General features: G+C 37.2%; 1 protein-coding gene across 2 annotated transcripts in view; it reads left to right on the top strand.

Moving 5' to 3' along the window:
• enpp1 (ectonucleotide pyrophosphatase/phosphodiesterase 1) overlaps positions 1-26,407 on the top strand; it is a 66,811-nt gene extending 40,404 nt beyond the window's left edge. The window contains exons 14-25 of one of the 2 annotated variants that reach the window (XM_063001965.1): positions 1,153-1,184; positions 1,266-1,393; positions 2,804-2,873; positions 5,321-5,408; positions 9,405-9,589; positions 10,503-10,542; positions 14,959-15,113; positions 20,602-20,737; positions 20,901-20,981; positions 23,496-23,628; positions 23,819-23,963; positions 25,903-26,407. In XM_063001965.1, coding sequence (XP_062858035.1) covers positions 1,153-1,184; positions 1,266-1,393; positions 2,804-2,873; positions 5,321-5,408; positions 9,405-9,589; positions 10,503-10,542; positions 14,959-15,113; positions 20,602-20,737; positions 20,901-20,981; positions 23,496-23,628; positions 23,819-23,963; positions 25,903-26,055 — 1,346 coding nt within the window. In that variant the 3' untranslated portion in view covers positions 26,056-26,407. Of the gene's footprint in view, positions 1-1,152; positions 1,185-1,265; positions 1,394-2,803; positions 2,874-5,320; positions 5,409-9,404; positions 9,590-10,502; positions 10,543-14,958; positions 15,114-20,601; positions 20,775-20,900; positions 20,982-23,495; positions 23,629-23,818; positions 23,964-25,902 lie in introns of those variants that run through there. The other variant, XR_010013705.1, reaches the window with a different exon arrangement.
• The last annotated feature ends 507 nt before the right edge of the window (positions 26,408-26,914 follow it).

Genomic DNA, 26,914 nt, shown 5'->3' with positions numbered 1-26,914 from the left:
TTTTGTTTTCACTGATACTGCTTGAGATGTTTATACAATTTAATTGGAGTCCGCCTGTGGTAAAATTCACTGATTGGACATGATTGGGGATTGCCAACACTTGTCTACATAAGGTCCCACAGTTGACAGTGCATATCAGAGCAAACTCCAAGCCATGGGGTCAAAGAAATTATCTGCAGACCTCAGAAACAGAATTGTGTCAAGGCATAGATCTGGAGAAGGGTACAGAAAAATTGCTTTACAGGTCCCAAAGAGCACAGTGGCCAGCATCATTCGTAAATGGAAGAAGTTTGGAACCACCAAAAATCCTCCCAGACCTGGCCCCTGGCCAAACTGAATGATCGGGAAAGACGAGCCCTGGCCAGGGAGGTGAGCAGGAACCCGAGGGTCACTCTGTGTATCCTTGTGGAGATTTGAAAACCATCAGAAGATCAACCATATAGGCAGAACTCCACAAATCACGTCTTTATGGTAGACGGAAGCCACTTCTTAGTAAAAGGTACATGACAGCCCACTTGGAGTTTGCCAAAAGGCACCTAGAGGACTAGATTATCTAAAACAAGATTCTTTGGTCTGATGAAAGCAAAATTGAACTTTTGCTCTGGACCTCAGACTGGGGCAAAGGTTTACCTTCCAACATGACAACGACCCAAAGCACACAGCCAAGAGAACAAAGGAGTGGCTTCGGAGAAGGTCTGTGAATGTCCTTGAGTGGCCCAGACAGAGCCCAGACCTAAATCCAATTGAACATGTGTAGAAGGAGCTGGAAATGGCTGTGTACTGATGCCCCCCCCCCCCCCCCCCCCCCCCCCCATCCAACCTGATGGAGCTTGCAAGGATATGCCAAGAGGAATGGGCAAAAATGTCCAGAAACAAGTGTGCCAAGCTCGTAGCTTCTTTCCCAAGATGCCTTGAAGCTGTAATAGCTGCCAAAGGTGCATCCACCAAGTATTAGGCTAAGGGTGTTTACAGATATGTCACCCCTAAATAAACGATTTTTGTCAGTAAAATAAAATTGCATATTTTCTAAACCCTGTTTTCACTTTGTAATTACTGGCGATGTGTGCTGTGCAATCATTACAAACACAGTGTGTGCTGTGCAGTTATTCTCTTTTTCATGATTCTTTTTCTTTCTGTTTTGTCTTCTGGCAGTTAATTATGAGGGGCTGGTGAAGAATTTGTCGGTATGGATTATCAGTTCTGAGTTATACATTAAGTAAATGCAACATTTATAATTTAACTTTAACAACATTATGCATTTATAGTGCAGGGCTCCTGATCAGCCGATGAAGCCTTATTTGAAGGAGCACCTTCCTAAACGCCTTCACTTTGCTAACAATGTCCGTATAGAAAGAGCACATCTATACATGAAGCCTCAGTGGCAAGCAGCCCTGTGAGTAAATTTGTTTTCATTTGTTCATTTGTTTTTTTTTATTTAAAAATGCTAGGTTTTAAATTAGTTTTATTTTTTGTTTAAATCATTATGAAAAAATTAAATGTAATGACTGTGAAGCAATCCTGCAATGTATTCAGTTATAGTATATGATCAGCTGTGATAGTAAGAGTGGATATATATGCAATTTGCAATCAGTCGCTATTTGATAATTGGGCCTGTCTGCACACACACATCCAGTCATAAGTTTTCACACACTTTGGCTAAAAACAATTAATTTTATTCATCCCCTCCACACATTCTGTCAACGAACTATACTTTTAGCAAGTTGTTTATCATATCTACACGACAAGCATTTTGTCTAACAAATGTTTACAAACAGATCATTTAGCTTGTAATTTACTATATTTAAACTTTAGTTGGTCAGACGTTTATGTACACCAAGTTGACTGTGCCTTTAAATAGCTTGGATAATTCCAAAAACAATGTCATGGCTTTAGAGGCTTCTGATAAGATAATCAACAGCTTTTGAGTTAAGAAGGAGGTTATGGGGAAAAAAAACAGCCAAGACATCCAAAAATAGAATTGTGGACATCCACAAGTCTGGTACATCCTTAGGATCAATTTTCAATTCTTCTAGAGTTGAACATACTTTAGTGAGAAAAATACAAATAAATTCAAGAACAACAATGATGATGCTGAAAGTCACAGACACAAAAGTATAAACTGCAAAAACTTTTAGCAAGGAAGAAGCCACTGCTCCAGATCCACAATAAAAAAGCCAGGTTACAGTTTGCAACTGCACAAACATCTTGCATTTTGGAGAAATGTCTTCTGATCTGATAAAACAAAAATAAAATAACCATCATTATGTATTGAGAAAAAGAGGAAAAGCTTTGCTAGCCATAGAATACCATCCCAACCATGAAGTATGGTGGTGGCAGCATCATGTTGTGGGAGTGCTTTGCTGCAGGAGAAACTGGTGCACTTTACAAAATTGATGGCATTACTAGGAAGGAATATTATGTGGAGCATCATTTTAAGACATCAGCCAGCTTCTAAGGGCCCATGAAAAAACATGATTTTGAACACACTTCATAAAAATAGCAATTTAATATTATAAACATAAAATACTTGTACTGCACAAAACAGAATAGTGTAAATAAGTAAATACATTTTTTACATTTGAAAATAACCTTTTCAGTAATCCTGCATTCTCTACTGCCCTAGCTCGGCTTCTAAATTCAGCCCAGCATGTTTCACTGAAATTTCACATATATGTTCCAAAGCAAATATGACATTCATAACTGTATAGTACTTGGCATATATTTTGCAGTTGTCCAAAGGCTGTAACTTAAAACTGGTTTTGTGCAATGTCACTTCAATATTTGTGTCTCTACTTTTTTGCAGTAAACCAGATGAAATCAAGTACTGCACTGGTGGGTTCCATGGTTCGGATAATGTCTACAAAAACATGCAGGTTGGTACTGTATGTCTATAATACTTGAAATTATTTTTCATAGTGCCACTTCATATGCTTGTACTTTTGCTTTGTCTGGATCCTTACTGTTTGCAATCATGCTTTAGGCAATTACCTAAAAGACAAATAAATTCATAAGGGGGTTGACTAATTTATCAGAGCATAGTTACACAAAGGTGTTTTTTGCATTAAATGTCATTGGAAAAGTTGTCTCTTCTAAAACAGCTTTGAAATCGAGCTTGACACCAGTCATGGTTTTTTCAAAACCTGCTTGAACAGTTAAAACAAAAGTTTTAACAATACTTGTAAAAAGCTCAAATTTTAATAAACAACTTTTTAAAATTAATATTTTACAAACATTTTATCTAAATAAATTTGGTTTATAACAATTTCCCTAATCATATGACATTTCATTTGTAAAATAAACTATTTGATAAATACTATTTGTTTCTATGAAGTATTATACTTTGTAAGATTATAAAGTATTTGAAAATTATTTTTGGTTACAATGTTTACATTCCCTGTCGACATGGTATTTTTAAAAAAATGTAACAGACTCTCAAAAACCACAGTGTTGACTTAGCATCTGAGTAAGACATTTCTAGACCAAATAGATCAAGATACCTTTATTTAAACTTCATGAGGGTTCTAGTTTAAACTTTACTTACAAAACTGTGTAGTATGTCTGTAGTAGCCCTGTACCACCCTGTATTTTTATTGAAATGTAAAAGGCCTTAATATTACTAATACTATAGTTAAATATATGCTGTGTTTTATCACAGCAACATGCTTTATTTTTGCCATGAGCAACACTATTTGAGTTGGGAGTTATGATTTAAATTCATAAGCTGATAAATCGATCCCATAGTAGTTAAAAGATGATTTATACAGTTGGTTATGTTATTGGTCATGTAAAAAGTCTTTTGGCTCTTTTTTCTTAAAATATTTGTGCAATCTGGGGTTTGGCCCTTTTTTGCCAAGGAGTGTACATTACTTTTTCTCTTACTTGGAAGAAAAATGACAAGTTATTTTAAATCCTCAATCTCAAAATAAAACATTTTGATTTAATTCATAACTTTTCTTTAAAGAGAAATGTGTACTGGGAAAGTCACATTTTACCACTACATTAAACTTCTCCCATCTTTAATTGCAAGCCTCCCCTTTAATCTTTGCTCCTCAAACTATATATATTCCTTTATATGTTGTTTGCCATGTGGTATCAACATTTCATTCTGCTTACACCCATCCAAGTTGCTTACTTTTTCATTTGTCTTTTACCAACTTACAGTCTTACCACAGCACTTAGTCTAGCCATCTGCCACACAGTCTAACCAAACATGCTATGCGTCTTAAAGATGTGTAATTAGGAGTGGAAATCAGACCAGTGTTTGAGTCCAGAAATCCCCCTGCATTCACACTAGTACCATTTATTACATTGCACCAACTTCTGTTGCTCATCACCCATGGGCATTATTTTGGCATCTGGCTGGTTGATGCCAAATTCCAGTCTGGATATGGTGGTAGATATAAATGATCTACTTGTCTTTTTTTTAAGTCTCTAACTTGAGTTAAACTATCCTGAAAATATTTATGCTGCTAGGATCATTGAGGTCCTTAACCCTCAACTGCTTGACCCTCAGTTGTAAGTTAGTCATAATTGTTAGTCAATTATTTATTACATTGCACCAACTTCTGTTGCTCATCACCCATGGGCATTATTTTGGCATCTGGCTGGTTGATGCCAAATTCCAGTCTGGATATGGTGGTAGATATAAATGATCTACTTGTCTTTTTTTTAAGTCTCTAACTTGAGTTAAACTATCCTGAAAATATTTATGCTGCTAGGATCATTGAGGTCCTTAACCCTCAACTGCTTGACCCTCAGTTGTAAGTTAGTCATAATTGTTAGTCAATTATTTATTACATTGCACCAACTTCTGTTGCTCATCACCCATGGGCATTATTTTGGCATCTGGCTGGTTGATGCCAAATTCCAGTCTGGATATGGTGGTAGATATAAATGATCTACTTGTCTTTTTTTTAAGTCTCTAACTTGAGTTAAACTATCCTGAAAATATTTATGCTGCTAGGATCATTGAGGTCCTTAACCCTCAACTGCTTGACCCTCAGTTGTATTCAGTCATAATTGTTAGTCACTTTGGATAAAATCACTAAATGTCACAAATGTAAATGTGAAAAGACATGTTTAAAACTATATGATTATAATTACTTTTAGAGTTGTGGCCTTAGTGTCATTGCAAATTCCTGTATTTATGTCAGGTGTAAACAAAAAAACATGTTACCCTTTAATGAGCATACTCATTAGCATTCCAGTGTTATGAATTAGAAATTGAATAGAAAATTGCAAAGATAATGATAGTATAACAATGTTTGTGAATAGAACCATAAACAAATAAACCATCTAAGTAAAATATCATTGTTTATAGACAATTTTTATAGGATATGGACCAGGAATGAAGTACAACACAACAGTGGCTCCCTTTGAAAACATAGAAGTGTATAATCTCTTATGTGGTAAGTAGTAATTACCTGAATTAAGATTAAGGGATTTGTGTTGACTGTTTTTTAGTTTTAGTTGAAATATGTGTATAAAAATACAATTATATGTCACCACTGAGGTGTCAAGGTGTAGTCTTGTACCTGCAAGCCTGGTAAGAATGAACCCATTATGCAGGATGCTTAACCAAGGCAAAACAAAACTAAACCTGAAGAGGCACAAACAAAAGAAAACTACAAAATAATGGATGGCCAATATAACACAAATACATAAAAGAATCAAAAGAAGCTAAATAATAGCCCAAATTAATGCATTAATGGAGTCGGGCATATAACATTTCACATACCCACCATGAAAAGAAAAAGACATAAATCTATTTTGTCCCGGTTGTAAAACTCAGGTGGCTATGGGCTTTCTCCACAAGGACATTAGTGACACGCTTCCGGTGAAACATACGTACACAGAGGGAGTAGTTAAAAATAAGATCAACGAAAAGGGGTAAAATTATAGTTACCACAGCACTAGTTACTTGGTTCACCAGTGTGTTTCCACTGGGGAAAATTTATTCTTACATTTTTGTTGTAAGAAGGCTGTTTTTAACATTGTTTCTCTAAATTGTGTTGTATAATTTGTTTTTGTGCTGTCTATGTTTGTTTTGTGTGGTGATAGTCTTATAGTGTTGTGCACCCCACTACCACAGTAAAAATGCCAGTTCATTAACAAAACATTAGCTTGTTATGTACATTACTTATTTCTAAAAATCATAGGTGTAGCTAGAACCAAAAGTCCTTATTCCATGGCATGTCTGTTGCAAATAAGAAAGTACATTCTATGGCTAAAGGTATATGGATACCCCTTCTAATTATTAAGTTCTTGTGTTTCAGGCATACACATTGCTAAAAAGTGTTTAAAACTAACCAAATGCCCATGCTCCATAGACACAAACGTTGGCAATAACTAAGTGGCCTGTTATAGTATGCCACCTTTGCCCCAAGTCAATTTCTATTCTGCTAGATCTGCCCTAGTTAACAGTAGGTGCAAAGCAGTATACCATGCAAACTTTTAGAGCTGTCGAATGCTGAAGCACATAGTATGAAAAATTGCATATACTTTGTTCTATCACTAACTACATAGTTCCAGTGTGTTTCTGGAAGCACAAGATTTTTGTGCCTGGAACTTCATAAATTGGATTTCCATGGCTGAGCAGCTGCATCTAAGCCTAAGATCATTATGCCCAATGCCAAGCATTGGCTGGACTGGAATAAACACAGTGCCACTGAATTATCAGAACTCTGAGCTGTGGAGACATGTTCTTGTCTATTGGAGAAGTCTGGATTTGGTGAATTCAGGGAAAACGCTTGGCGCCAATAGTACATTTTGATAAAGAGGAAATAATGGTCAGCAGTAAATAAACTTAAAAAGAGCCTCACAGTAAAGATAAACCGGAGCAGCGTGCGTGTGTGTGTGTGTGTGTTTGTGCCTTTAGAAGATACGCTTTGTTCACAGTATCGCTATAAGTGATTCAATGATTCATGAGTTGATTCGTTTTTATGTGAAGCGTAAGATTCTCTTCTCAGTTATCTCTCCGTGTTTACTGTTATTAATTAAATGTTGTGGTTTTAAATAAACACCATCTACTACAGAACATTTTGTGTGACTCTCTTACATTAAAAAGCTTAATTAAAAAGCTTAATTAAACTGCTATTACCACAGATCTGTAACCGAGTCAGACTTGTTCCGTCTAAGGAGCTAAAAGTTTTCTAAAAGTTCAGCAGATGATCCTGAACTAACGAATTTGGTAATGAATAAACTTTTGCCTCGGATTGGCTCTGTAACGTCTTCTGTTCTCATCTAGTACATCACAAGTAAGAACCGCTTACGATTTACCAAAGTGAACCACGAGTTTATATAACGTGCTGATAGAATTGACTCAGATGTGACCGGGTTGAATTATCTTTTTAAAGTAAATATTACAATCAGCAAAATTACATCGTAAGAGCTTTCACGATGGTTTCTGTACGATTGTTCAAAGTCTGGATCAATCCACTGAGCTGTTAACTTAACATGGTCTTTATATACAGTGTATCACAAAAGTGAGTACACCCCTCACATTTCTGCAAATATTTTATTATATCTTTTCATGGGACAACACTATAGAACTAAAACTTGGATATAACTTAGAGTAGTCAGTGTACAACTTGTATAGCAGTGTAGATTTACTGTCTTCTGAAAATAACTCAACACACAGCCATTAATGTCTAAATAGCTGGCAACATAAGTGAGTACACCCCACAGTGAACATGTCCAAATTGTGCCCAAAGTGTCAATATTTTGTGTGACCACCATTATTATCCAGCACTGCCTTAACCCTCCTGGGCATGGAATTCACCAGAGCTGCACAGGTTGCTACTAGAATCCTCTTCCACTCCTCCATGATGACATCACGGAGCTGGTGGATGTTAGACACCTTGAACTCCTCCACCTTCCACTTGAGGATGCGCCACAGGTGCTCAATTGGGTTTAGTCCATCACCTTTACCTTCAGCTTCCTCAGCAAGGCAGTTGTCATCTTGGAGGTTGTGTTTGGGGTCGTTATCCTGTTGGAAAACTGCCATGAGGCCCAGTTTTCGAAGGGAGGGGATCATGCTCTGTTTCAGAATGTCACAGTACATGTTAAAATTCATGTTTCCCTCAATGAACTGCAGCTCCCCAGTGCCAGCAACACTCATGCAGCCCAAGACCATGATGCTACCACCACCATGCTTGACTGTAGGCAAGATACAGTTGTCTTGGTACTTCTCACCAGGGCGCCGCCACACATGCTGGACACCATCTGAGCCAAACAAGTTTATCTTGGTCTCGTCAGACCACAGGGCATTCCAGTAATTCATGTTCTTGGACTGCTTGTCTTCAGCAAACTGTTTGCGGGCTTTCTTGTGCGTCAGCTTCCTTCTGGGATGACGACCATGCAGACCGAGTTGATGCAGTGTGCGGCGTATGGTCTGAGCACTGACAGGCTGACCTCCCACATCTTCAACCTCTGCAGCAATGCTGGCAGCACTCATGTGTCTATTTTTTAAAGCCAACCTCTGGATATGACGCCGAACACGTGGACTCAACTTCTTTGGTCGACCCTGGCGAAGCCTGTTCCGAGTGGAACCTGTCCTGGAAAACCGCTGTATGACCTTGGCCACCATGCTGTAGCTCAGTTTCAGGGTGTTAGCAATCTTCTTATAGCCCAGGCCATCTTTGTGGAGAGCAACAATTCTATTTCTCACATCCTCAGAGAGTTCTTTGCCATGAGGTGCCATGTTGAATATCCAGTGGCCAGTATGAGAGAATTGTACCCAAAACACCAAATTTAACAGCCCTGCTCCCCATTTACACCTGGGACCTTGACACATGACACCAGGGAGGGACAACGACACATTTGGGCACAATTTGGACATGTTCACTGTGGGGTGTACTCACTTATGTTGCCAGCCATTTAGACATTAATGGCTGTGTGTTGAGTTATTTTCAGAAGACAGTAAATCTACACTGCTATACAAGTTGTACACTGACTACTCTAAGTTATATCCAAGTTTCATGTCTATAGTGTTGTCCCATGAAAAGATATAATGAAATATTTGCAGAAATGTGAGGGGTGTACTCACTTTTGTGATACACTGTATCACACGATCGGATCGGCTACTTTTAGGAAATATCGCCGATCGCCGATAGCATATTTTGATAAAAAATCGGCCGATACCGATTCGTAGCCGATCGATCGTCCCATCTCTATTATATAATATGAATCACTCAGCATAAATGTATAGAAACACAAAAATACATAATGGCATTAATAAGGTAGACATACCTTTAACAGTACCACCAATAAGGTGTGGCAAAGAAGGGTAGTGTATAATTCAATTTTAATTATTTATTATAAATTTTAAACATTTCAAGTTAAACATGGTGGTAGAATGTCTATAGAATGTAGATAAGAAAATTTACACATGCTGCTTTATTTAGATTTGTTGGCTGTTCCTCCTGCTCCTAACAATGGCACTCATGGAAGTCTTAACCATCTATTAAAGAAGCCATTTTATCAGCCTGTCCACCCTGCTGAGCTCTCTCCTGCTTCTGACTGTTCCGCTTTTTTTCTCTCTCCAAATGACGACAATGACTGTAGCTGCCAGTCCCACAGCAAAGCCCAGGTAGGCACCAACATAAAGACAACTACACTCCAAAGTAGATATTAGTTTGATTAATTATATCTAGTATCTTAAGCTCACAAGGATAGCTTAAAATAAAAAATAAAAAAGGTACCAAAAATTTTACTTTTATCATGGTTATATAAAATATGGTCTCTAAAACTAAACCAGTGCTCTATAGCTATATTATGTTAATAATATTGAACCCCTCTCACCTTCAATGGCATTATGGTGATGTGTATGTAACTGAATGAAAATATACAAAAAGAGGACTCAGTAAACAGAGAAGGGCTATTTATTGATACAGACAAGCAATTCTGACAAAGTTGACATCATTTTAAGGGTAAATATCCCAGGACTGAGATTGGAATCCAGGGTATCCTGGTGATTGAAATGAAATCATTGTCTTGCTGGAAAGTCCAGTTTTCACCAAGGTTGAGGTTTTACCCATTTCATCTTAAAATGCCTTGGTATTTCTGTGAATATATGATGTAAATCACAAGGTCAAGACTGCCAGTTCCTGCAGCAAAAAAAAAGCGGTTTCCTGCCCCATCCATATGGCCATACAGTTCCAGCTTTGATTTATAACTCAGAATCTCAGAATTCTGCAGGCCAATCCAATTTTTTTCTGGCATATTCCAGTTGACCCCTCTTATGGTTCTTGGTTGAGTGGCATATTACGTAGGGTTGGTCATGAAGTGGTGGTAAAACAGATAATGAATGAATGAGAACAGTTGTAGAAATTATTGAAAACTTATGGTTGGCATGCCATTCAATGTCCATTACAAGTGTATTTAAACTTTATGACTTTAGCTCTACATTCATATTTGGTATTGTGCAGGAAAAGGTTGTTTTAAAAAAAGTAATACTTTATAATAATAATTTTTTTTATTATTATTTTGTTTTTCTTTTACAGGTGAAAGATCTCAATCAACGACTCATCAGATTAATGGAAGGTATGTCCAATCCTGTAGCAAATATATACAGTGTATCACAAAAGTGAGTACACCCCTCACATTTCTGCAAATATTTCATTATATCTTTTCATGGGACAACACTATAGACATGAAACTTGGATATAATTTAGAGTAGTCAGTGTACAGCTTGTATAGCAGTGTAGATTTACTGTCTTCTGAAAATAACTCAACACACAGCCATTAATGTCTAAATAGCTGGCAACATAAGTGAGTACACCCCACAGTGAACATGTCCAAATTGTGCCCAAATGTGTTGTTGTCCCTCCCTGGTGTCATGTGTCAAGGTCCCAGGTGTAAATGGGGAGCAGGGCTGTTAAATTTGGTGTTTTGGGTACAATTCTCTCATACTGGCCACTGGATATTCAACATGGCACCTCATGGCAAAGAACTCTGAGGATGTGAGAAATAGAATTGTTGCTCTCCACAAAGATGGCCTGGGCTATAAGAAGATTGCTAACACCCTGAAACTGAGCTACAGCATGGTGGCCAAGGTCATACAGCGGTTTTCCAGGACAGGTTCCACTCGGAACAGGCTTCGCCAGGGTCGACCAAAGAAGTTGAGTCCACGTGTTCGGCGTCATATCCAGAGGTTGGCTTTAAAAAATAGACACATGAGTGCTGCCAGCATTGCTGCAGAGGTTGAAGACGTGGGAGGTCAGCCTGTCAGTGCTCAGACCATACGCCGCACACTGCATCAACTCGGTCTGCATGGTCGTCATCCCAGAAGGAAGCTGACGCACAAGAAAGCCCGCAAACAGTTTGCTGAAGACAAGCAGTCCAAGAACATGGATTACTGGAATGCCCTGTGGTCTGACGAGACCAAGATAAACTTGTTTGGCTCAGATGGTGTCCAGCATGTGTGGCGGCGCCCTGGTGAGAAGTACCAAGACAACTGTATCTTGCCTACAGTCAAGCATGGTGGTGGTAGCATCATGGTCTTGGGCTGCATGAGTGTTGCTGGCACTGGGGAGCTGCAGTTCATTGAGGGAAACATGAATTCCAACATGTACTGTGACATTCTGAAACAGAGCATGATCCCCTCCCTTCGAAAACTGGGCCTCATGGCAGTTTTCCAACAGGATAACGACCCCAAACACAACCTCCAAGATGACAACTGCCTTGCTGAGGAAGCTGAAGGTAAAGGTGATGGACTAAACCCAATTGAGCACCTGTGGCGCATCCTCAAGTGGAAGGTGGAGGAGTTCAAGGTGTCTAACATCCACCAGCTCCATGATGTCATCATGGAGGAGTGGAAGAGGATTCCAGTAGCAACCTGTGCAGCTCTGGTGAATTCCATGCCCAGGAGGGTTAAGGCAGTGCTGGATAATAATGGTGGTCACACAAAATATTGACACTTTGGGCACAATTTGGACATGTTCACTGTGGGGTGTACTCACTTATGTTGCCAGCCATTTAGACATTAATGGCTGTGTGTTGAGTTATTTTCAGAAGACAGTAAATCTACACTGCTATACAAGTTGTACACTGACTACTCTAAGTTATATCCAAGTCTTATTTCTATAGTGTTGTCCCATGAAAAGATATAATAAAATATTTGCAGAAATGTGAGGGGTGTACTCACTTTTGTGATACACTGTATATATATATATATATATATATATATATATATATATATATATATATATATATATATATATATATATATATATATACAGTATATATATATATATATATATATATATATATATATACAGTGTATCACAAAAGTGAGTACACCCCTCACATTTCTGCAGATATTTAAGTATATCTTTTCATGGGACAACACTGACAAAATGACACTTTGACACAATGAAAAGTAGTCTGTGTGCAGCTTATATAACAGTGTAAATTTATTCTTCCCTCAAAATAACTCAATATACAGCCATTAATGTCTAAACCACCGGCAACAAAAGTGAGTACACCCCTAAGAGACTACACCCCTAAATGTCCAAATTGAGCACTGCTTGTCATTTTCCCTCCAAAATGTCATGTGATTTGTTAGTGTTACTAGGTCTCAGGTGTGCATAGGGAGCAGGTGTGTTCAATTTAGTAGTACAGCTCTCACACTCTCTCATACTGGTCACTGAAAGTTCCAACATGGCACCTCATGGCAAAGAACTCTCTGAGGATCTTAAAAGACGAATTGTTGCACTACATGAAGATGGCCAAGGCTACAAGAAGATTGCCAACACCCTGAAACTGAGCTGCAGCACCGTGGCCAAGATCATCCAGCAATTTAAAAGAGCAGGGTCCACTCAGAACAGACCTTGCGTTGGTCGTCCAAAGAAGCTGAGTGCACGTGCTCAGCGTCACATCCAACTGCTGTCTTAGAAAGATAGGCGCAGGAGTGCTGTCAGCATTGCTGCAGAGATTGAAAAGGTGGGGGGTCAGCCTGTCAGTGCTCAGACCATACGCCGCACACTACATCAAATTGGTCTGCATGGCTGTCTCCCCAGAAGGAAGCCTCTTCTGAAGTCTCTACACAAGAAAGCCCGCAAACAGTTTGCTGAAGACATGTCAACAAAGGACATGGATTACTGGAACCATGTCCTATGGTCTGATGAGACCAAGATTAATTTGTTTGGTTCAGATGGTCTCAAGCATGTGTGGCGGCAATCAGGTGAGGAGTACAAAGATAAGTGTGTCATGCCTACAGTCAAGCATGGTGGTGGGAATGCCATGGTCTGGGGCTGCATGAGTGTAGCAGGTGTTGGGGAGTTACATTTCATTGAGGGACACATGAACTCCAATATGCACTGTGAAATACTGAAGCAGAGCATGATCCCCTCCCTCTGGAAACTGGGTCGCAGGGCAGTGTTCCAGCATGATAATGACCCCAAACACACCTCTAACACGACCACTGCTTTATTGAAGAGGCTGAGGGTAAAGGTGATGGACTGGCCAAGCATGTCTCCAGACCTAAACCCAATAGAACATCTTTGGGGCATCCTCAAGCGGAAGGTGGAGGAGCGCAAAGTCTCGAATATCCGCCAGCTCCGTGATGTCGTCATGGAGGAGTGGAAAAGCATTCCAGTGGCAACCTGTGAAGCTCTGGTAAACTCCATGCCCAGGAGAGTTAAGGCAGTTCTGGGAAATAATGGTGGCCACACAAAATATTGACACTTCAGGAACTTTCACTAAGGGGTGTACTCACTTTTGTTGCCGGTGGTTTAGACATTAATGGCTGTATATTGAGTTATTTTGAGGGAAGAATAAATTTACACTGTTATATAAGCTGCACACAGACTACTTTTCATTGCGTCAAAGTGTCATTTTGTCAGTGTTGTCCCATGAAAAGATATACTTAAATATCTGCAGAAATGTGAGGGGTGTACTCACTTTTGTGATACACTGTATATACATTTCTTATTAGTTGGTGCATTGTGTAAATACAGGTTAAAGAAGAATCTGACCTTTGAGCTCTAACAAGGCATTGCATTATAAACCGTCATGTGATAAATATAGCCACATGGACTCGGGAGTATTTCAGAAATCAGAAGTCAGCTGCTGCATCAAGAAATGCAACCTGAAACACTGTTACACAAAGAGAAAACCATATATCAATTCTATGCAGAAATGCTTCCGAGTTCTCTGGGCCCAAGCTTATCTCAAATGGTCCAAAATAGAGGGAAAACATGGCTGTAGTCAGATGAGTCCACGGTTCAGCTTGTTTTTGGGAAAAAACAGACATTGAGTTCTCTGTGCCATAGATAAAAAAAAAACCCATTCAGACTTTTATCATTGACAGGTGCAAAAACCAAAAGTATGGGGGAGCATCAATGCTCATGGCATGGGAGATTGCGTGTGTGTGACAGTACCACTGATGCTGAGGTGTATATTTGGATGCTGCTATTAAGGCAACATTTTCCCCAGAAAGCCCATAATTATTTCAGCAAGACAATGCCAGGCCTTATTCTGTATGTGCGACAACAGCTTGCCATCTAAACAGGGTGTTCATGTGCATGACTGTCATGCCTGCAATCCAGATCTGTCTCCTTTTGACAAAGTATGATGCAGCATGAAGTGGAGAATCAGACGACAGCAGCCACCTACTGTTGAGCAGCTGAAATCTTGTATCAAGCCAGAATGGAGAAAAATTACACCTGAAAAACTAAAACAAATGATGTCCTCAGTTTCCAAACCATTAAAAAGTTTTATTAATAGGAAAGGTGATGGAACACAGAGGTAAACATGCCTTTGTTTTGAGTGTGTTGAAGACATTAAATTCCAAAAGTCTTTATATTTATCTTTATAATTATCTTCATAATTATATCAATGTGAATTTCCTACTTTTATTAGATTTAAAAGATTCAAGAGAATTACCAGATCACAGACTTTTAACTGCATTTTACAAAACGTCCCAACTTTTACCTTGTAATTTATGTATCCTGACAGACTCAGCTGCCAGAAGTCCCCACTTACTATTTGGAGTTCCAGGAGTTGTACAAAATAGAGCAGACTATTGTGTACTTCAGCATTCATCTTATATCAGTGGATACAGCAAAGACATCCTCATGCCTCTCTGGGTTGCATATACTGTGGAACCACTGGTGAGATAAGTTTAACAAGTGTTTAATTGATAAAGGTGTTATATAAAAGTTTAATAGTCCCTATTTGCATATTTTTTGCGTAAAGCCTTTCTGTCTACAAAGTCATGTATTATCCAATAGTGGTCAAACACCCTCTATGGACATCCTTATGCTCATCTTTTCCATTGCCCCCTAGGATTTCTTCTTCTTCTTTTCCTTCTTTTTCCTCCCCCTTCTCCTCTTCTTTTTTCCTTCTTCACTTTTTCTCCAATAAAAACAAATCGTCACTTGCGGATATATTTCCTTATTATTACAATTTGGCCAGATGGCCAGTTCTAGGAAGGTTTAATATTGTGTTCAGCTTATTGTATTTTACAATTATTAAATCTACTATGATCCTGGAAACACTCAATTTTAATATTTTTACATTTTTAATCATTTCAGTACTTTTTATTTACCTGATCTCTGCCCTACCTTAATTTGATCTTGAAGATTCACAGACAACTCATTCATGTCTTCTTGGCTTGGATTTAATCCTGAAAATGTAGTATAAATTGTGGGCCCTGCCACCACCATATTTCCCCATAAGAATGGTGTTAGCCAGGTGATGTGCAATGTCTGTCATTCACTAGACATAGACACATCTCAGAGATTACCAACGCAAACAGGATAGACCTGTCTACAATTTGGAGTACCACAGCACCTTTATGACTTAAGGTATTACAGTTTTTGATTTTTAATAATTTTTTTAAAAAAACTGTCTTGGTAGGATGTTTAAAACCAGAAAGAGTAAGATAGAAGTCAAATCAGAAAATACACATACAGTAGTTGGACAACTAGCTGAAAATAGCTCGATTTGCAACAGAGTCAATATGCATAAACAAATGTGGCTTGAACCAGAAAACGAATAATGTTTATGCTTATATAGAATAATTCAAGCGATATTATAACACATTACAGCATACATTACAGCACAAATAAGAGTTACTGATTGTTTTACTTTATTTTTTAGGGTTTTTGTATTGTAAATATGCACTAATTTCTGATTTCTAATTTGGGATGTTTTGACAGCCTATTTTCTAAAACACTGTTGCAGAGTTAAGAATGTAATATACAGAGGAAACCATATGTTAACAACATACAGTGCCACACTAGAGTTTTCTGGACTCTAGCTCACCTAAAATAAACTGCTAAATGTGCTGCTTCCTGAGACTTTTTAGCCTACATCGCTGGAAAAGTCTGTTTTAATTATGCTAATATTTAACAGGGCTGGCAGTAGTCAAGCTTTGAAATGTATAGTTTAAGAAGGCAAAACCCTTTTTAATGGCACTGACTGACTACATATTGACGTACATATATTGACAAAGCAAGAGAGGGAGTCAAAATGTCAAGTCAACTTTATTTATATAGCGCTTTTTACAATAGAAATTGTCTCAAAGCAACTTTAAAGAATCCAGGACCAATCAGACCCAAAACCCCTATTGAGCAAGCCGAGGGCAACAGTGGCAAGGAAAAACACCCTTAAAATTACAGGAAGAAACCTTGAGAGGAACCAGACTCAGCAGGGACCCATCCTTCTTGGGTGGCCTGGAGAATAATTTGAATAAATAGGATTTACACAATATCATACACACACAAATTAAAATGAACTAAAAGTTATAACTAGCAAAAATAATTGGAGTTGTTATTCAGTCCAGTCTGTGATAACATCTGTAGTAAGTTCTAGACATTCTTGGTGCAAACACTCGTCCGTCACATCTAGCAGGAGCAGCATTGTTGGCATGGCAGTCTCGACTTCATTCCTTAACCTTCAGGTGGGGTAAAACAACAGAAAATGTAGTTAAATTGTAAAATGTGAATTAAGTAAGATGTCAGTTTAGCAGAGAGTAGCTTTAGACTCCGGCACCCCTAATTACTGCAAAATGGCAAAACCACATATGATTTACGATAAACGATAACATATCATTATTGTATACACACTGTACTAAATGGTACACTAAGACTAAGCTTACCACAGACTAAACTAACTGCTTATGCTACACCAGGAAAACAACAGACCAAACTAATGGAGCTTAATGCTATACTAACTGCTAGAGACTAGAGACAAAAGAAAAGATCTATACTGCCATAATAAAAACAACTTGAAAATACTAGGAAATTACACAGAACTAGAAAGTTTGGCAAGTGAGAGCACATGGAAATGGTGCATGAAATGAGGTGTGTGAATAGATGTGTGCTGAACGTGATGAGACTTTAAGTTCATTACAACCTGTTGCAGTTGATTGGACATAGTTTGGAAGGCACACACCTGGGTATATAATGGCCCACAATTTACACTGCTTTGTCATGAGAAAAAAAAAACAAGCCATAATGTCCAAGGGCCTGTCTCTTTGTAATAAACTGAATCTTTGTGATTAAATTAAGTCAGGATATAAATTAAATCAAAGCAAGGATATAAAACAATAATTAAATGTCCTTTACAATTATGAAAGAAGCATAGCACACCCTTGAACCGTCCTAGAGTTGGCCATCCGGGCAAGAAGGGCCTTGGTCCGGGCAATAAGAATTTGTTAGACACAGAACAATCTTTGCAGCACCCCATAAAACAGGCTTGTTTGGCAGAGTAGCAAGAAGCCATTGTTGAGTGTGGATGTTGCTAAACAGCATGTAAAGGACTAAAGAAGGAGATACTCTGGTCTGATGAGAAATTTTTAACTGTTTGGGCAGAACTGCAAGCACTGTGTCTGCTAAAAAACAGGCATTGCACATCACCTGGCTAATACCATCCCTATGATGAACCGTGGTGGCAGGATCTTGCTATGGGGCTACATCTTAGGCACAGGGGCAGTTAGACTTGAGAAGAATTGAGCGATGGAAGAATGCAGCTAAACACTCGACTATTCTTAAAGAAACCCTTCTCCAAAGTGCATGCAAACTCAGACTAATGCAGCAATTCACGTTTTTAATGTGACAAAGAACAAGAAGCATACAGCCAAAACAACACTGGATTGTCTTTGGGACAAGTCTGTGAATGTCATTGAATGCCCAGCTATAGCACGAACTTAAACTTGATTGAACGCCAAGAGACCTGAAGATGGCAGTTCACAGACACTCATCCAATCATCACCAAAACTTGAGAGGACCGGCCATGAAGAATGGGATAAACTGGCCAAATTCAGGTGTGCAAAGTTAATAGAGACCTAGCCCTGAAGACTTGCAGCTGTACTACATGTCAAGAGATAATATATTTTACCACAATACCACAATAATTTTAATACAAACTCTAAAAAACATTTTCACTATGCCACTATAGGTGATTAAGTGTATAAAATGTGTAGAAATGGCAATTATATCAATTTAAAATCAGATTTGCAGCACAGTACAGTGTGCAAATAGTCAAGGGGTCTGAATGCTTTCTGAGCCCACTGAATCTGGTGTCTGTTTTTGTGTGTAATATGTGTATAGACTTTCTTATCCAGAATAACTAATAAATATGCTTAAAATAAATTTAAAAAAAACTCCCACACTTTTGGCTACTTAAAGTTATGGTTTCAAGCTTAAATTATGACACAACTCTTAAGCTAAAACATCAACCTCCTGTCTATTTTTGTAGGTTTCCTGTTTTAAATTGCTAAAATGTGACTGTGCTATGGTGACTAAATTAACCCATAAAAAAGGAATCTGAGGGAAGAGTTTAGGGGGATTCTAAGTCATTGCTGTCTGCGGGAGACCGCCTCCTCGTCATTCCACCACCGCATAGAAAAACAGACTCTGTTTGCTTGTGGTTTTGTGATGGTGGAACAAACTGCTTATTTTCATTTGCTCCAGACCGACCCACCCTGACTAAGAAGTGGGTGTATAAAAGCAAATGAACAAAGAAACTGTATGAAGTTACATAGACATCCTACATAGACACTTACAATTTAACACTGTTAATTTGCTTTGCCAAAATCTTTTTAAATCTTCTCAAATGTTCTTGTCTATTGAGAATTTATGACTAACAAACATTATTTTAAAGTTTGAACAGTACATAAGATACTAACAAAAACAGAAAGCATTCATTTGTAAATTTCTTTGATTTTATAATGTAAAACAGTACATGATATTTTTTCCAGACAAAATTGTTGGAGCATTGCCCATACTTAGGGACAAAATAATATATATATAATAACCAGTATGCTAGACTTCAGCTGCGCAATATGTCCATTCCTTGCCATGTTTTGTGCTTTAAAATGCATAACATATTTTATGATGGGATACAGATCTGCCTAACAACAGTATAAATATGCAGTATAAGACACTAAAACACTTGCAGAAAGTGGCTGGTTGTTGTAATCTATAAACAAGCATAAATGTATTCTAAAATCCAGCATATATGGCTCCAGAATGTGGTTTGTTTTTGACTCCCCCGATTTCAAAGTTTTAAAACAGTCTAGCAAACTTTAGTTGCTTACGTTTGTGGTTAGCTATAAGAACAAACAGCCTTCTGGTAAACCTCAGAAATAGTTTGCTGGCACTGAGGTGAAATTAAATTGTATGTTTACAGACTTGGTGACCTAAAAATATTAGCTTTTTTATAGGTTTGCAATATTTATGAAGGTCAACATAATTATTTATATCGTTGTTGAGTTTTTGATGAGTTGTTGAAGAAAATAAAGGAAAATTGAAAATTTTGAACTGTAAATGTTAAATTATTTCACAGTGAAACAGGAGGAATTTTAAACAGCAGGAATGATTTTGATATTTAATTTTGTTCTTTTTTGTTTTCGTTTGTCAAATATTAACAAACATTTTATGATTATATTTAACAAACATTTTATAATTATAATTAACAAACATTTTAATCTATTTTTTTCATCCAACTTTCTTAAATACCACTGTGACTAAATACCGATGCAGGGGTGCAAAACCATCCTTGGGTGCATGTCTGCAGAAATGTCAGTATGTGTGAATAAGACACAAGGTAGATGAGCAAAACTGACTATCTGAGATTTCCTGATCCCTTTATATATTTTCTAATTTCACTAGATTTTCTATAACGTTATTATACAAAATTAGTGCTACATTATTTCCTATCTAATTAGAAGGCGTTAAACATAAATAATTGTAATTGGCTAATAATGCTTATTTTCCGTTTGCTGTATGTCTGCCACCAGCTTGCCACCAAGAAAGATAGATGGATAGATACTTTCCTCCACTCTGGATCTGGATTTTATGTAGACTCCCTTTTCTTTCTGTCTCTATAACCCTCCTGCCTCTCCCTCCCTCCTGAAGGGGAAATTCAGGATTTTCTGTGCCACATATTGTTAATGGTGGTAGTAAATGTGTTACATCATTGTTTTTTAACATTTGCTAGTTGAAAGTCATTTATCTGTAATTTCCTGCATTTCCTCATTATTACAGCAACTTTTCCAACAGCTTTGGTAGTATATGTTTATTTAGTAATGCACGAGCTTTACTATTTTTCTCCTCCCTTTTTTGTCTCTCTGTCTTTTATCAAAATTCTCAGACTGCTGTGGAACCCCTTAATTACTCTCAGGAACAGTGTGTTCATGCTGATGTGCGCATACCAGCCACTATGAGTCAGTCCTGCTCCTTCTACAAAAACAACCAGACTCTGACATATGGATTTCTCCATCCACCCAGTGAGCTCAACAGGATGTCTGTTTCTGCCCACACCCAGTTGAGCACTTAAAATAAACATTAAAGGCTCTGCTCACAATATGACACCTAACAAATCTGTAACCTGAAAAAACTAAGATGTACTGCATTTCTATTTTTATGTTGATCATTTATTTTTACTTTTAGACTTGGCGTCAAATGACACTGAGGAACAATCTGACTCACTGATCACAAGTAACATGGCACCAATGTTTACAGCTTTCAAGGGTAGGTTTACATTTAACATTTCCTGCATAGAAAATGTATGACTGACAGGAAACTTAGTCAACTTACACCTTATGTCTTACTGGTCAATTCTAAAGACAGTCTACTATACAGGTGGACTTTGTAGGTATACAATTAATTACTATAGTTTAAACTATATAGTTTTAAACCCCTATTTCATCCTTCAATCATTTTCAATGATGGGTAATTGATAATGAGCATGACTAACAAATTTCGAAGGATGACTAACCTATTTAGTTTGCTCCATCATATGTGGCCAACAAGGTAGGTACAGTGGGGCCAAAAAGTATTTAGTCAGCCACTGATTGTGCAGGTTCTCCTACTTAGAAAGATGAGAGAGGTCTGTAATTTTCATCATAGGTACACTTCAACTATGAGAGACAAAATGAGAAAAAAAAATCCAGGAAATCACATTGTAGGATTTTTAAAGAATTTATTTGTAAATTATGGTGGAAAATAAGTATTTGGTCAATAACAAAAGTTAAACTCAATACTTTGTAACATAACCTTTGTTGGCAATGACAGAGGTCAAACGTTTCCTGTAAGTCTTCACCAGGTTTGCACACACTGTAGCTGGTATTTTGGCCCATTCCTCCATGCAGATCTCCTGTAGAGCAGTGATGTTTTGGGGCTGGCGCTGTGCAACACGGACTTCACAAATTTTCTATGGGGTTGAGGTCTGGAGAATGGCTAGGCCACTCCAGGACCTTGAAATGCTTTTTACGGAGCCACTCCTTCGTTGCCCGAGCGGTGTGTTTGGGATCATTGTCATGCTGGAAGACCCAGCCACGTTCCATCTTCAATGCTCTCACTGATGGAAGGAGGTTTTGGCTTAAAATCTCACGATACATGGCCCCGTTCATTCTACCCTTAACACGGATCCTCGTCGTCCTGTCCCCTTTGCAGAAAAACAGCCCCAAAGCATGATGTTTTCACCCCCATGCTTCACAGTAGGTATGGTGTGCAACTCAGCATTCTTCTTCCTCCAAACACGACGAGTTGAGTTTTTACCAAAAAGTTCCATTTTGGTTTCATCTGACCACATGATATTCTCCCAATCCTCTTCTGGATCATCCATATGCTCTCTGGCAAACTTCAGACGGGCCTGGACATGTACTGGCTTAAGCAGGGGGACACGCCTGGCACTGCAGGATTTGAGTCCCTCTCAGTGTAGTGTGTTACTGATGGTAGCCTTTGTTACTTTGGTCCCAGCTCTCTGCAGGTCATTCATCAGGTCCCTCTGTGTAGTTCTGGGATTTTTGCTCATCGTTCTCATGATCATTTTGACCCCATGGGATCGAGGGAGATTATCAATGGTCTTGTATGTCTTCCATTTTCTTACAATTGCTCCCACAGTCAATTTATTCACACCAACCTGCTTGCCTATTGTAGATTTACTCTTCCCAGCCTGGTGCAGGTCTACAATTTTCTTCCTGGTGTCCTTCGACAGCTCTTTGGTCTTGGCCATGGTTGACTGTTTGAGGCTGTGGACAGGTGTCTTTTATACAGATAACGATGTCAAACAGGTGCCATTAATACAGGTAACGAGTGGAGGACAGAAGAGCTTCTTAAAGAAGAAGTTACAGGTCTGTGAGAGCCAGAAATCTTGCTTGTTTGTTATTGACCAAATACTTATTTTCCACCATAATTTACAAATAAATTCTTTAAAAATCCTACAATGTGATTTCCTGGATTTTTTTTTCCTCATTTTGTCTCTCATAGTTGAACTGTACCTATGATGAAAATTACAGACCTCTCTCATCTTTCTAAGTAGGAGAACTTGCACAATCAGTGGCTGACTAAATACTTTTTGGCCCCACTGTATGTCTCATGTGGCCAGTAAGACTTAATTTAAATTACACAAATGGGACCTGGTGCAGTGGCCACAACTATGCCAGCGATTATCAAAGTCATTTTTGTTTAGTGTTAAGACTCTTTCCACTGATATACAGGGTAGAGGGTGCTGTCAGACTGGGCATATTACAAAATATAATTAATTGTAATTGTGTATAACCAAAGTTCATCTACTGATGCAAGAAAAAGTTTGTGAACCCTTTGTAAAATTACCTGGATTACTGCATTACTTATTTAAAAAGGTTGCCTAGACACATTCTGCCTTAACTTGTAACGCACTAACAAATGTACTTTTCATGTCTTTATTCAACACAAATCAGTCACATTACAGGCTAGAAAAAATCAACTGATAAATGCTAACAAGCTGATATTTCCCAGAGATGACTGGCAAAATGTAATCGTGTCAGTTTCTTATAAACTGTACGTGACAGATGGATTTAATAAATGACCAGTGAGTTTTGGTACAAAGTATGATATGGGCATTATGTGTAAACAGTAAATGCATATACATACACACAGGCCTACACAAATTTATTCATACACATAGTATAATAAAATATTAATCATTATTTAATTCATTATATTTACTTTTTATAGTATGAACATTTATTTTATTACATGGTATTTGTTGTTTTTTTATAGGCATATGGGATTATCTTCACAATGTTATCATGGTGAAGTACTGGAAAGATCTAAATGGCATGAATGTCATGAGTGGACCAATATTTGATAAAGACTTTAATGGAAAGTATGACATAATGACTGGAAAGACAAAGTAAGTTTTTTGTTACATTTTACTGTTTTTAATTGACATTAACAATATCATTTTAAATGTATATAAACAATATTAAACTTTATTACTGAAATCACTACTGTGAGGTGTACTGTTTTTTAAACCAAAAGCTGTTGTGTGAAAACTTATTTGAAAGTATGACAAATGACAAGATACTGTATTTTTGCTACAGACAAGAGGTTCCAATCCCTACACATTTCTTCATGATTCTAACAAGTTGTAAGGATTCATCTCTAAGATTACAAACATGTGGCAATCTAATTCAGACTTTGTCTTTTATTTTGCCACACCGTCCAGATAACCTGGAAACCTGTCATGTGAGTAGCATATTTATACAATGACCCAACCGTACATTATACTGTTTGTTGATGTAGTCCCTAATAATGTGAATGGTAAGAGTTAACAAAAATAAACTTATGTTTAAGGCCTATGTTTTACTTGTTTCTTTCCTGTACAAAATATTTTGATTTGAGAAAATTAACTACTAATACAAAACCTTGAAAAACATTAAAATATTCTATAAGAGTATTACCTTTTCCTTAAAATCACTGCATTTCCTGTTGTTTTTAAAAATGAAAAAAGACATTTATTTGACATTTTATCTACAAAAAAGAAAAGCTGAAAGGCAAATACAACAAATTTAAAGCAGGCAGTGTGTTGAAGCCACATATGGGGTCCAAATGAAACACATAAAAGCATAACTAACATTTTTTGCCTGCGTGCTAGACCCAGAATGTTGTGCTGGTGGCGTGGATACTATGCCATGTTCAAAGTGCTATGTGTATGTGGGAAGTTTTAAAAGGGGGCCGTTAAACTGCACAGTTTAGCAGAGATTGCCACTGTAATGCTGTGATTGGTGCCACATGCTGTCTAAAACAGCTTGTTAAACAGAACTTTGTCGTTACTATTAATTTTCTTTATTAAAAATAATGTACAGAAACGGTTTACATATTTCATTCAGGCAAATTTAGGGATCGTCTTCAGCTTTCTTTGTTATGCTGTTACTTACCACTTCCTACCCCCAGAACCTGTGGGAAGTGTTCCAAACTGAAATTCACCCACTAAGCAGTGTGCCAATAAAGCAGCAACACAACTAAAATTGCACTAATTAATACACACTAAAAATGTGCGGTTTGTAACAGCATCTTTCTGAGAAAAGCAGATGCTTTTACTTTTAATTGTCAAAAAAATACAGACAAATAAACTGTTTTAAAAATGTGCAATTATACATTAGGTAACACAGGTGTCTGCAGAGCTGATATGATTGTGAAAGTAGTGAATTTTAGTTAAAGCTGCCAAATCTATTTATTTGTAAGTAAAGAACAAATACCCAGAAATGTTTTTAGTATATTAACAACACTGCTGATGATAAATTAATTATTTTAAATGATTTAAGGCATTAACAAAAAAAATTAGCTTATATGTGTTATAAATAATTGCATTATTTTATTGTATAAATAACATTATACAACAGTTAGTTCCGACCTTACAATCTGATTGGTTGAGAAGCGTTCTAATCGTGCTGATATTCGTGATAACAGCACGGTCTTTTCACCCCACAACTGTATTACTCCGCTGACGCGTTGCCATTAACGACAAGCTTCATGCACACAAACGCGCACGCAGGCGACACAGACTTTTTCCCGATCTCGTTTTAAATCCGTTATCTGATATACAATCTAGCGCACTGTGTAGGGAACATAAATCCGCGATCTGATACACAATCTAGCGCACTGTGTAGGGAACATAAATCCGCGATCTGATACACAATCTAGTGCACTATGTAGGGAACATAAATCCGCGATCTGATACACAATCTAGTGCACTATGTAAGGAACATAAATCCGCGATCTGATACACAATCTAGTGAACTATGTAGGGAACATAAATCCGTGATCTGATACACAATCTAGTGCACTATGTAGGGAACATTAATGTGTTTGTGATGCGAACAGTTAGCTTAATAGCCCAGTTAGCAGCTCATAAAAGTTCTGTTATCATCCATAATCCTTTGGTGTGTGTTTTTTATTGCCTTCGGCTCGTGCCTGCAACCGAATCACAGCCGTGATGTTATTCGCGATAACACACTCCCTCTCGTGTTCTATTGCTTAAATATTAAACCATTTCTTAGTAATTTATTGATATATAATGAAAACTTTTTTTTACTTATATGAAGTTTTCAGTTAACTTGAATCAGGTTTGTGTGCATTTTCAGTATTTTAACCGTTGTCTGTATTTGTTGTCTTGCTTTTACAGAATGGAAGCGACTACTCATGGGTTCAGAATTGGATTCAGCACCATGTGGCACGGATACGAGATATTGAGCTTTTAACTGGTCTTAGCTTTTATCCTGAATATTCACCTTTTACTGATGTTTTACAACTCAAGACTTTTATGAAAATATTTTAGCATTTATGTTGGATAACCCTTTCTAAATAGGACCTTCAATTTAACTCTGTACCAGCAGGGTCATTAGTAAACAAAAAATTTTTTTAATTAACTTAATACACTTTATATACAAAGATTACATCTTTTTTTATATAGCTGCATGTTTGTCATATGTAAATTCTATGCAAAAACAGGAAAGGATTTCAGGCCATATTTCATTCAGGGATTCATGCTCATGGTATACCACTTCAAGCAATTGTCTTAATGTCATTATTAACAGTCTGTGACCAGATCTTTTGAGATAAAAATGTCAGATTTAAGTTTATAATGTTATAAAACAGTGACTATTGTACATTTTATATTTTTGTTAAATGCTGCATATTTTGTTACTCATGAAGTAAAAAATAAAGTATTCTGAAACAATAACTGTCAAATTCAAATATGTACAAAAAACACTCAAGTCTATATATATATATATATATATATATATATATATATATATATATATATATATATATATAAATATTTAGGTTGCCCACCTTTTGTAAATATAAACAAATATTGAATTTGATGCCTGCAACACAAAAAAAAAAAGTTGACAGGTAAAATAAGAGTGAAAAGTTTCTAAGGAATTATATATAATATTATATAATAATACTGTATATAATATTTATATAATAATATATAATATTTTTATATAATTATATATTATATAGTATTTATATTAAATTATAAAATAAGTTACATTATTTTGAAATAAGCAGGTTAATTAGTAACAGGGGTATCATGATACCCTTATAAAAACACATAAAATAATGTCTAAATCATGATAGGGCCATGGTAGCTTAATGTTTAAGGTAATGGACTAGTGATCAGAAGG

The sequence above is a fragment of the Trichomycterus rosablanca genome, chromosome 9, assembly GCF_030014385.1.
Source record: "Trichomycterus rosablanca isolate fTriRos1 chromosome 9, fTriRos1.hap1, whole genome shotgun sequence".
Lineage (NCBI taxonomy): Eukaryota > Metazoa > Chordata > Actinopteri > Siluriformes > Trichomycteridae > Trichomycterus > Trichomycterus rosablanca.
Note: the sequence above shows the minus strand (reverse complement) of the source record. Positions and strands in the feature narration are given on the sequence as shown.